This window comes from Molothrus aeneus, chromosome 3, assembly GCF_037042795.1.
Source record: "Molothrus aeneus isolate 106 chromosome 3, BPBGC_Maene_1.0, whole genome shotgun sequence".
Classification (NCBI taxonomy): Eukaryota; Metazoa; Chordata; class Aves; order Passeriformes; family Icteridae; genus Molothrus; species Molothrus aeneus.
This window is the reverse complement of record NC_089648.1, coordinates 43,831,597-43,844,035: the sequence shown is the minus strand read 5'-3', so window position 1 is coordinate 43,844,035 and position 12,439 is coordinate 43,831,597. Positions and strand designations below refer to the sequence as shown.

Here is a 12,439-nt window from a genome sequence, read left to right as displayed (position 1 = left end):
TAAAAAATGACAATAAAAAACCCCATAAAAACTAATACTTAAGAACTTTGTAAAATTAATGTTTAAGTAAAAATTGATTGGAGATGCAGAACACCACTAGAGGGCTCTAAATCCCTTAATAACAGCATGAATTTTGGCTGATGAACAACGATCCTTCTGACATGTTTTATTCATCTCCATAACTTGAGAAGCTCATAAACTGCAAAATCTAAATCCCCAAAATGACTAAAAAAATCTTTTGCTGAATACAATTCCAGTCTTTGTAGAAGACTGAGTCATGGAGAAAGACCTGTTCGTGGGATACTGTTCTGCAGTTCCTTTTCTCTGGGAATTTTGCAACAACCTTGATCACATCTTTCAGATTCAGGGATTGCACTAGTGTTCTTTACATTGCATTACTAAATCCATTCACAGAACCAGCTCAAAAATTCTAAGGAAAAAGAGAGTGGTTTTCAACAGTCCATTCCCAAGGAAAGGCAGCAGCATATGGTTCTCAGAGCTGTAAATGAAAATGAGGATTACTATTGTTCAGCAGGATATGGAAGAGATTGTGGAAAAGGAGTGTGCTCTCACCCCCTCTTCCCTACACCATTAGACAGCCCCTATATTTTCACAAGAGTCAAAGGTCCCCTGTACCAGCCAACCCACCTTCTCAGAACCAAGCAGAAGTCATGCTGTGGTGGTTTAACAGGAAATATGTTTTCTGGGATGCTGTGGTCAGGCCAATGGGTGCTCAGATTTTAATATTGGCACCTGATGTGGCCATTGGGACATTGGATCCGCCTCTGAGAACACGGGGTTAAAGCAGGGCTCTCCCCTGGGAGGCTCTCTTGGGTTCCGGTCAGTGAAAGGTTCAGAGCTCCCCTGCCCGGCTGCGGGCTGGGCGGGGCAGGGGCAGCCATGGGGCTGGGTGAGGTAGGCCGGGCCTGGACAGAAGGGAGGGGAAGGCCCCTGCAGGATGGAAGGGTGGAGGAGGAGCCCTGAGAGGCATCGGGCAGCCACCCCCGCCCCAGGAGAGACAGAGAGAGAGCCTGTGCCTGTGCTTGGCCGGCCGAGAAGGAGAAGGGGGGGGTGCGAGAAGGTGCCCGGCAGGGCAGCCGTGGGAGTTCTGGACAGACAGAGCCTTAGATTTTTAACCCTTTTCTTGGATGATGGAAACCTTACAAATGCTAATCCTCCTGGAGCTGAATGAGAAGAGAGATATAGAGGAGATAAGAGGAAATGGGCCACGAGAGAAATAGAGAGGAACTCAGGTGGAAGAGATGATGGAGTAGCTTATGCTGGACTCTTTTTGTATAGCCATGGACAGAGCCATGTTTCCTTGTGATACAGGGACTGCATTCTAGGGGGAGGCAATGCCTCAGAACCAAGAGGGTTCAGTGTTGGTGCCCCTAGGCCCCAGGGGGTGAAAAATATGGGGGGACAGATGTCCCAAAGTTGAGACTGTGCCTTTTTGGAGTAGGACGAAGCATTCTTAAAAGTCGACCCTAGAAGCAGCTCTGATCCATGTTCAGTGGTGAGAGCGCTGGACATGAAAGGAAGAGGTCACCATTGGCACAAGAAGGACTCCTTCTCCTCTTGATGAACTGAGGATTGAGTATTCTGAAGGGTGGTGCCGGACCGAGAGTTGATGATTTGGGGGATGTATTGTATTGGGAATTTGGTGGGGAGGAGGAGGAGATGTATTTGTGAAGTTTTCATTTTCCTTGTGTGTTTCTTTTTTTTTCCTTTCCCTTGTAGTTTAGTTAATAATTTTTTTTTTCCTAAGTGGGAGCCTGCTTTGCTTATTCCTGGTCACATCTCACAGCAGAAACCAGGGAGAGGGTGTACTCATGGGGGCACTGGCATTGTGCCAGTGTCAAACCATGACACATGCTCAGTCTTTCTTTGCAGCATATCCTTTCCAACAGTGGGAGGGGAAGAAATTCTAGGGTTATGCAGCAGGGTCACACTCTCCAATCTTGGCAGGTTTAAGAGTGTGACCACAGCATTTTGCCACCAACACTGTCCATTCCACTGAGGAACATTGTTCTACCTATTCAGCAATCCAGCCTTGCTACACATTCATGGTCTTAGTAATGCCTCATATTTAAGTGTAATTTAATGGCAGTATCTCATAAAACCTAAGGATCAGAGCATGCATGTGCTTTGGAAAAGAAATTCCAAATGGTACGTTCCCTGTGTACAAGTTGGACATGAGTTTTGTCTCCTGCAGAAATGCTTTACTAAAGGTCTATGGCCTAAATGGGTCAAAACATAACCACTATCACTATATGAAGAGGAAAAAATAAGGTTTAGACACCTGAGGAAGACCAGGAAACTTAAAGGCTCTAACAAACTATCTAATTATAGACTTGCAGGTTGCCATTCACAGAAATTTGGTTTGCAATCATTCATTTTAGAAAATTTCATCTTGTATCTTTAAGTGTTTACATACAAGACTACAAAAACTGTAGAATTCTTCATTATTTGAAGTTAAAATTTTAGGAATATAAAATTCACATCTACTGAGTTTACAGAGTTTTTTTCCTATTTTGTCTTGAAATAGCAAATATAGCATTAAATAAAACTATTCCCAAAAAATTTGTTGATTGGTTTAAATTTTAAATAATTGCTTTTAAATTTAAAAATGTTACATTTTGTAAATATTCATTTGAGGCCACAAGACAAGGAAAGGAAACAAAAAGGAAAGAAAGAAATTAAGATCTAAGAGAAGAGAAGATGGAGAAAAGCACCTATTATATTTGGAAACATCTATTCAAAATGTTTTATTGGACCAAAAAATTCAATAGCACAGTGGAAAATTCTAAACTTTTTTTGAGAAAAAAACTCAAAATTAATTACCATGATCTTGATCAGGAGCTTCCAAATTGTAACCATAGCCTAGAAGGGTGCGGACTGCTTCCCGAAGACTGTCTTTGTTGGACTTCTTTGTTCGATCATCCAAAAGAGCGTATGGAACAAGGCGAGGATTCCGTCGGTTTTTCACATCCTGCATTAGTATGAAAAACCAGTTCAATTTCAGGAACTCTGCTTTTTATCTTACAGACAAGATTATTCTTCAATAACACCATAAAAATTACCGTTATACCAATTGAAATCATGTAACTTCAAATATGGCAAGGAATCAGAGAAAAATAGTCTAGAAACTACAAGACTGAATTCACTAAAAAAAGTGACACACATAAATAAAGTTCTTATTATTTTACCTGCTGCAAGTTTCTGTCAAATTTACTTAATACAGTAACAATACAAACCACAGAAACAAGGACAGAGCCAAAGAGAATGACAGAAAAGTCAAAAGCATTATATTTCATAAACTGTTTATAAAGCAGCTACCATAAGAAGAAACTTGTTTCTAACTAAAGCTGACATTACTGTACCATAAATATACAAAATGCCCAAATAGTAAATGTGATAAAAACAAAAGAACAAAATACCACTAATAAAAAATAATAGAGGTGTGCAACACTAATTAATAAATTACAGAATAGATAATAAATGCATGCCTTACTATAACAACTATTTAAGACATGTATTTTTCAAAAATAAAGGGGTTTGCAAGAGTATGATTTATGTGTTCCACGTGTAGAGTTTTTGCAATAGGTAATTGAACTAATCACTCTCCAGCTGAAATGAAAATATTGGTAATGTTTAATCTTTGAATTTTAGGTTTATTAGAAAACATTGATTAGGTTTTCCTCTACTGCAAAATTATCTTATTTGAAAGCACTGTTTAACTGGATTATTTAAGTGGCTAATCTAATTTTTAGTGACTAACAGAATTGTTTTCTTGTCTGTATTGTCTTCTCACATCCTGTCAGAATTTGTTGGCAATAAGAGAAGCCATGCAAAAAACTCTCTGTGTTTTTCCTAATATCTTTATTTATTAAAAAAATTACAGATGGACATAGCATATAAAAAATAGCTGCTGTTGTCCAAAACCAATGCCTATTATTTTAAAAGACAGTGTCTACAGTGAAAGTACCTTACTTCTTTTACAGCATTACAGATCTCGTTTTAGGAACATACGTGGTTTCAATTCAATCTTTTCAAGAAGAGAAGAAATGGAACATCCATTCTGAAAAAAATCTTTCAGGCATCTTTTGCTACTCTTTAAATGCTTAGATGAGGGACTATCTGCCTCTTGCCTTGTCATAGTGAGCAGATATTGAAAGGTTAATTATAAACCAATGCTTGATGAAATCTGTCCTACAAGTTATTACTCTAGGAGAAGAAATATTAAGGCATTACCTACATGCTAAAAGTGCTAACAGAAAGATAAAGGTAACGCATTGCTGGTGACCCAAATTACAAAACCATATCAGTTCTAATTCTATTTTGTGGAAAGGACAGTGGCAGGGCCAACACTAATACCATTTGAGGGATCCACTTTTCATATTTGTTCCAAATTCTTAAGCTGACATCGTACTTTATCCAATGTTTAATTTGGTATATGTGTAAAAGGGCTGTGTCCTTCAAGCAAATGCTGAAGTAAATGTTATGAGAAATTATTATTTTATATAAGAGTATTCACATTAACATCTGAGTTAATGTTAATTAACATCTGAGTTAACCTCAGATCATCTGAGGTGATGCAACACTATCAGTTTGATTATTTGTGATTGAAAGGACACAAAAAGAGAAATAATTTCCTATTAAGCATTCTACATCCAAAAACCATTGTGAAATACTGTCTCTAAAAATATCAAAGTTTGGAACAATAAATATGTAACTTCTTATCAATGATACAATGTTAGACTAATGCATTTGTAGTTGCCATAACAACCATTAACACAAATTAACATAAAGGCAATCAGCTGATACCAATGTATAAAATGAAATATAGTATAAGTGCTTTTAAAATGGCTAAGCACAAAATGAGAGCAAGGAGAGAAAAAAAAAGGAATACAGAAATTTAATGTATTATACCAACTTGATTTTACAGATTTTTTTCCTTGGATCTAATTTAATAACATTGTGACCTTTTTCACCTATTCAAGACTGTGGCTACATCTTTAAATTTGAATGTGAGAAAAGATTTTTCTTTTAACAACTTGGTTCTTTTTTTTTTTTTCTTATTACACATCTATTTAAATTTTGAATGTGTTAATACTTTCTGGATTAAGCACTCTTATTGTTATATTCATCATAAGTTTTAGTGCTAATGACCTTCTGCACCTCTCTGGTGTAAGTGTAGAGAATGATCCTGTGCAGTGATTGAGCTTTGCACATTCGCAATCAAGTCAACAAGAAAACTGATTAGCTAAGAGTGGTAATTTTTACTGAGTACATTTCCAAGCAGTACAGAGACTGAATTCCTCCTACTCAATACAAAGATGTTATTGTAGACTGTTAAAATAAGTTTGAACATTCAACCTAATTTTTTTAAGTTTTTTTTTGGCCAGAATTTTCCAGATTTGACAGTCTAATGATTCATCAGAAGACTATTTGGTACAAAGCTTGTCTGGCAACTACTTGTTAATAGACTAATGGTTTTAGTTGGGTAGCATACATGATATTTATATAATTCTTTTGTTTTGAAGTCAGAACCTATCATATCACAGAAAAAAAAAAGGGGAAAAAGCCTATGAATTTTATTACACAGCTTTGTCTTCATTTCACGTGACAAATATCCATTAATAATTTAGAATTTAATTTACTTAGGAAAACATTGCAACCATAAAAAGTTGGGATGCCTGGCAGATTGTGCTCTGGATGGAAGTAATAATGTTAAATGTCAGTGATATAGCACTGACCATGAAAAGTCAGTATTACTTTTCACAGTGTACATGACAGATTCTGATATACATAGCAAATGACAAACAACTATTTGAATGGGAACTCATACACTTTTTTGTGGGGTATATAAGGATGTCAATTAGGCAATAATTGGTCAACAATGGGCCAATTTAACTGCAAAAATTTTTTAAACTACATGTAGCTCTTAAAAGGAAAATAACTACAGAAAAAATACCTAAACACACACACCAAAACATATAAACAAGCCTCTTAAAACTTCCATGACAGGTAAAGAACACTGCTGCAAAGTAACTCCAAGGAAACACATGTCAGATGTAAAGTGCATTCTTTTGTTCAATGAGCCTGTGACATGTCTATAACTGATAACTGATCTTGAGGCACTGGACTTACACAGACAGGTAAGTCTTGGAACTTGCACAGACAGATCTCATGTAAGAATGAAATGAGGAATGCCCATACCGTCTACAGCAGCAGAGAAAACCATAGTCAAATTCTACAAACAGTTCTAAAAGAACCTATTAAGAGATGCAGTTGTAATACAGTTTTGTGCTTTAGCATTAATTCAGTAACAAAAAACAAAGCATCATATAAACCTCTAAAAGACATCTGAAAATAATAATGTAGTTTTCAGAGTTATAATTGCTGTATTGCAAAGCTGTGCACTCCTGGACCTTCCCAAATCTCTAAGACGTCCAGGAACAGCACAGACCACTTGACTAAAGGGAATAAAAAGTCACCAGAAACATATGTAGATAAGTGCTAAATAGAAAGAAAGATAGGAAAAGACTGAAAAGTTAAAACACATAGTAGGAAGAGTGCAGCAAAAATATGATAATTAGTTGGGAACACACATTTTGTGATTTAAAGTATAAAACCTGTACAGATACATATTCTGTGTGGTACTAAAATGATTTTGTTCTCATAAGCAGGGCTGTTAAACTACAAGCACATAACAAATGTATTTCAGCACATGTCCAGTGAGACAGACATGCTGCTGTTCTCTCAGCTCCCTTGGCACCATTAGCAAACCCTCATTCCACAGCTGTGAATTGATTCTGCTTGCTGTTAGATCTCCACCAACACCCAAAATCCACACCTCTCACTATCACAAAGATTTCTGAGCAATTGCCACAACAAATGGTACAGGGCAAGCTTGCCAGCAGTGCTGCCAGAAAACCAGTGAGCCGCCATGTGCATGTGCAGCATGGGCACTGCCAGCAGGATCATTTACCCACACCATACCTTTCATGCCTCGCTAGCCAGAGGGCTAGCTTTTCCACACCTATCATAGCAGCTTGTGTTTAACCAGAAATCATGAAAATATAAAAACATCTTATGGGGGAAAAGGAAAAATACAATTGTAAATTGGTATTTACTACAGAAGTAATTTTCAAACTCCAGAGCATTAGAACCAGAAAGCCTGACAAAGCTGTATTCTTAACAATGTTAATAATCCAAATGCACCTAAACAAAGAAGAGGTTGTATTCCTCACCTGGAATACAACTAGCAGCTGAGTTCTAACCTTGGAAGTATGTGTATCCTTAGCAATACATGTACAGCTTCTGCCATCTTCACTGAGAACCATAGCCATATGGAATGCCTGGCAGAATGTGCCCTGACTATAAATGGAAGGAACTAATATATCAGTACAAATCATGTAAAATGTCAAAGTGAGGTAGCATAAGTGGTTTTTACAAGGACAAGATGCTGGCTTTATATATATATTTAATGAAAAAATAAGCAACAACTTGATTTTTCCCACGCATGCATATTTCACCCAGTCTGACTTTCCAGAACAATGCCTCTTCTGCATTGCAGGCTTAGGCAGCCTGAGAAGACCAACACCTGGTCTTAATTGATGAATCCATATACTTTCCATACATCTGAAAAAATAAGATCTTGACTTTAAAAGACCAAAATATCTTGCACTTTTGGGCCAAAGAGAAGTAAGATTTCATATAATTGCTTAGCAATACCAACTGACTATTCTAGGACAGGAACTTCAGAACATCTTTTTTAAGATGTTTTTCACAGAGCAGAAGGAAAATTTTAAGTTGCCAATATTTATAAACAATTGTTAAAGCTGGGAGATTTTTAATACTTTTTCTTTTTTCAGTATAAATGGGGTTTCTGACTGTTAGCTTTTCTAGCCAGACCACAATGCAATATGAAGAAAAAGCAAGATACCCTTTGATTAAGCTATCAGGATATGTGGCAATGTATATAAGCAAAATATGAAAGAATCTTTGCCTGTGATCTCTACAATCAGTGGGGAGATCTAGGTGTCGTGTATTCAGGAAAAGGGACGAGGCAGGCAATGTACTTTAAATTTTTGTCATTTGCTTTCTGATCTCTAAGCTTGACTCTTTTCTTTTCTGTCTTTCCCTTACTTATATGGATGTTGGGATTCTCCTGTATGCATAAAATCACAGTTTTATGAATGTCAAAAAATACACTAAGTCCATGGATATGCCAAAATATACCCTAAGTTCATAGATAAATTTATATGAGTTCTGAATATTTTCCATTAGATTGTTTTCCATTATCTTGTTATGAAAAATTCCTTAAAAGTAACCAAATGAAAAAACTCATGTAGTTACAACAGAACTTAATATCAAAATTCATAAAGGTAAAAAAAAAAAAAAGCCTTCTCTCATAGCACGAATATTTTAATTCACTTACAGCAAGTGCTTTTTTCCTGGATCTAACTCCTGTATCTGTCCTTGTACATTTACCATTTCCCCAGTTCCAAGACCACCAACTTGCAGGTAATCATGTTCTCCCTTAAAGGGACACTGTCAAGTATTTTCATACTGATTTTTCTGCCTGTTTTTCCACTTACTCTTGCTACTGAATGTGTTCTTTTAAGCAGAAACACATGTTTTTCCTACCTGTTTCACTCATACTTTCTCCCTTCATGGAGCAACAAACTATGAGTCTGTGCTACCAAAAAATACTTGTTTAGGATCAGTGTCATCACAGCTGTCAGGACAGTTCTGGGAACAAGATTTGTTAGCTAACTTGTGCTCCCTCTCCTGGCTGGCTCTGCAGTAGCAGAACAAAAATACTGTATATAGTCATGCAAAAAATGTAATTTGTTATATCTTGTTAAGAAAAAAGCCTGACAAGCAGTAATGGATTTAGAAAGAGGAAAAGAATCTGGAAGTTGGAAGGCATTTTCCTCAACAGTTTTTAAAGAAAGAAATAGTTTGTACCTTAACTACTTGAGAGTATCCCTTTAATTTTTTCATTTTATATAATCCCAAAATGATGAGGCTCTCATACTGAACAGACCTACTAGATTATTCAATTCATCCTACAGCCACAGCACGATTGCTGTTCATAATATATTTCCCAGTGATTAATTCATCTACTTTAAAACATCTGTAAGCTTCTTTCCCCTAAGAAACTATTTTACAGCTCTGCAAGATCTGTTTATAGTATTATACAGCACAACACCATGTCACTGTATCACTCCAGTACCGAAGCATGTCACAGTAATATGAGGGGATGACAAAATGTAGCCCATGAAATAAACCCATTGGAGTCAAGCAGAAGCACGTAGCAGTGTGGATAACATCTAGAGCAAGCAGCTTGCCATGTGATATATATGCCAGCTAAATGAGAGGCATCTCTGCACTGCACTCAGAAAGGAGCATCTTGCCCTTCTGCTCTCTTCTCATGGGTTTTAATAAATGGTATTTGTTATCTGTATATTGTAAGCACTCTTGAAACTGAGCTATTGGTCTTTTTACCAGAAGAAAAAAAATTATTTGAAAGAGAAAGATTACATAATTAAGAACAATTCAACATCAATATCCAAAGCACAGCACCTTCTGCAAGACATACTATTATTGAAAAAGGTCATCATCTACCTGTTTAATTATCCATGAGACTGTGGTAACTTGTCTGCCAGGAATTAGGGAGTAAAGTATACTGTTGACCTTGTAAATCTGCTTCCTGAAGGTCATGAATATTTCTGAGCTCTTGTCCACATTTACAATCATATTCTGCTGAAAGCATAACTATGACACTGCTCACTGCACCACTACACTGCATTCTCAACAACAGTGCACAACTCAGCACACAAAAGTCTTTAGTCAGTGAAAAAATTCTTGGGTGTTTAAAGCATAAGCACTCAGGACTGCAAAACCCTCCAATTGATTGTCTTTCCAACTCCAAATGTGATCAGTTTCATAGGCACTTAAGATTTTTAGTTTTAAATTCTCCAGACTCTTCTCAGCATGTCCATACCTGTCTTTGTCTTGATAAGGAAGAACAGTTAAATATTCATCATATATACCCAAGCCCAGTCAAGATTTAGAGCAGAAGCATTTGCCTAAGACTCTTTCAGAGCATAACCTGGTAGTCAAAAGAGTGTGTATCAGAGTGTGTATCAGAGCTTGATACACACTGACTGCTTAAAAAATATCTGAAAACTTAACTAGAGGTTACCATTCCAATAACGTTTTTATACAAAAAACTTGTCCTTGGCCATCAGAATGGAAGTAGATATGTAAATCCTATTTGTCTAGACAAACATCTTTGAGACTATGGAGTCAATCTTTTGAAACTCTTGAAAAATGGCTAATGTACCACTCAGTAATTACAAGGCTAAGGGGTTTTAAACAAAACCTCTAGCTGCCATGAGTTTTCTTACACCAGACTATAAATTTTAATAAGTGAACAGAGATTTAATTTTCATGTTAAACTTCATCATCCAGCAAGTAGGACATTTATTAGGAAGGGAGCCTAGGGAAGGCCAGAGTTCCCAGAGTTTCCCCCAGGAAACTATCTTAGGAGTCAGTAGATAAAATACAGAGAGCTGTTCAGCGAGTAGATCAGAGTCCTCTCCTTCTTCCCCTCTGCTCTTTCCTGGTGGGGCTCAAAAATGTCTTCTCACAGGGCTACAACATTTTAGGTTCAACAGTCAGTTTAGTCTCTTTCCCTAAGCACAGTACTGAGAACATAAAACAGACTTCACGATTCTTCTGAAGTGTTTAATTTTAGGTTATATCCCATACTAGATTTGTCTGATTAATGTTTTTTGGGGTTTTGGGGTGTTTTTTAAAACCCAAGTTGTGGCCTTGAGAAAATTCACTGCCTTTTGGGAACCACAATAAAACTAATGATTTATGGCTATCGCATCACACCTTGTCAAATGCAAAACCTTCTATATCAACAGGGCACACCAAAACATACATAAAGGCAGTTTATAATAAAAATATTGTGAAGATGTAAAGGAGACATTTTTTCATTTCCACCCACACATCTTTTATGTATTATTCTGAAACCAGTAACACTGGGAAGGTCTTTGACATCACCATTTATATATGGCTTATATATGTGACTTTCCTACCTAATACCTCACTAATTCAGAAAACATGCAATTTAACTGCAAATTCACTTCAATAAATATGGCAAAATTATTTGTGGGTTTTTTCAAAGATATACCGATACAAAGGGTAGGTTAAACTGTCTTGAAGATCTAAGAAAATTTATTTGCTAGATGTGAATCATAAGATTAGATTTTCCCAAAGCTAGTTAGAAATACAATTAGCTAAGAGATGCATTTGACTCCAGAAACTTCTTAACTTTATCTTAACCAATAAATTCTGTTGCAAAATTAAATTTAATTTTGGGCTATATCAAGTTCTATCCAAGTTGTAACCATTTCCCAACTTTCATTTGTTTCAAAGCTTCCAGTTGGCAAGGTCCTGTATTGAAAATGATTGGCTTCTAGAAGAATAAAAAATATGGGAGACATGGTATAAATTCTTGAGTGCCTTCTTCTATATATCAGAAATATTTCTTTTGAACATACAGTTTTTCATTCTAGAAATGAATTGTGCACTGACTCCATAAACACAGGATTGAAATTTTGAGTTCAAAAGTAATTAATCCCCTCCCCCTACCTGACAACAGAAAACCATCACTTCCAACATTTCTCATGATTCATGCTCCATCAGAAATGTTAACAGCACTTCAAAAGGCCACCTCTTACTTAAAGGTGCAGTATTAGGGAAAAAATTGATCCTGGGGAAAGCAGGGGAGTTGCACAAACACTGAATTATCTTCAGTGTTTTCCTAGTAGAGAATATACATATATTCCAGTCTGCAAACAGAAGAATTGACTCACTTTCTGTCTAGACCCAAATAGAGAACATAGATTTCCTAAATAGCTTACAGAGTAACACGACAGCTTCAAAGTAAGATACTATAATGAACAATACTGAAATGCACATATGCAGCATATTTTGCCACATAAGCATACCTGTATGTGATGAGGTGAAGTGCTTAACTTAATATATAAAAACTCAGATTATTTTATTATTTTACACAAAATTTCTGCAAATAAAATGAATTTTGGTGCTGTAGAAGAACAAAATTTGAAATATGTGGCACTGAAATGTAAAACTCAAATTTTTGTCAAAAACAAGGAAGAGAAGGTACAAGGAACAGCTGTATGTACCTACAAAACAGCTCCAACTCATTTTTGCAAAAATAATGACCTTTTATTCTCAGCACAAAACCATGAAAACTCTTTTTCCCCAGGGGTAAATTGTCCTAAAATTTCATTCTGAAATGCCACCACACATTTATTAACACAAATGAAGAGACCTTTCTGTATATAAAATTCACAACCAATCACAAAAAGACTAGAAAATCTTAAGG

General features: G+C 36.3%; 1 protein-coding gene across 1 annotated transcript in view; it reads right to left on the bottom strand.

The window, feature by feature from the left end:
* RYR2 (ryanodine receptor 2) overlaps nt 1-12,439 on the bottom strand; it is a 384,696-nt gene that overhangs the window by 142,755 nt on the left and 229,502 nt on the right. The window contains exon 26 of the mRNA XM_066546800.1: nt 2,845-2,992. Within this exon, the coding sequence (XP_066402897.1) occupies nt 2,845-2,992 (148 nt within the window). The remainder of the gene's footprint in view (nt 1-2,844; nt 2,993-12,439) is intronic.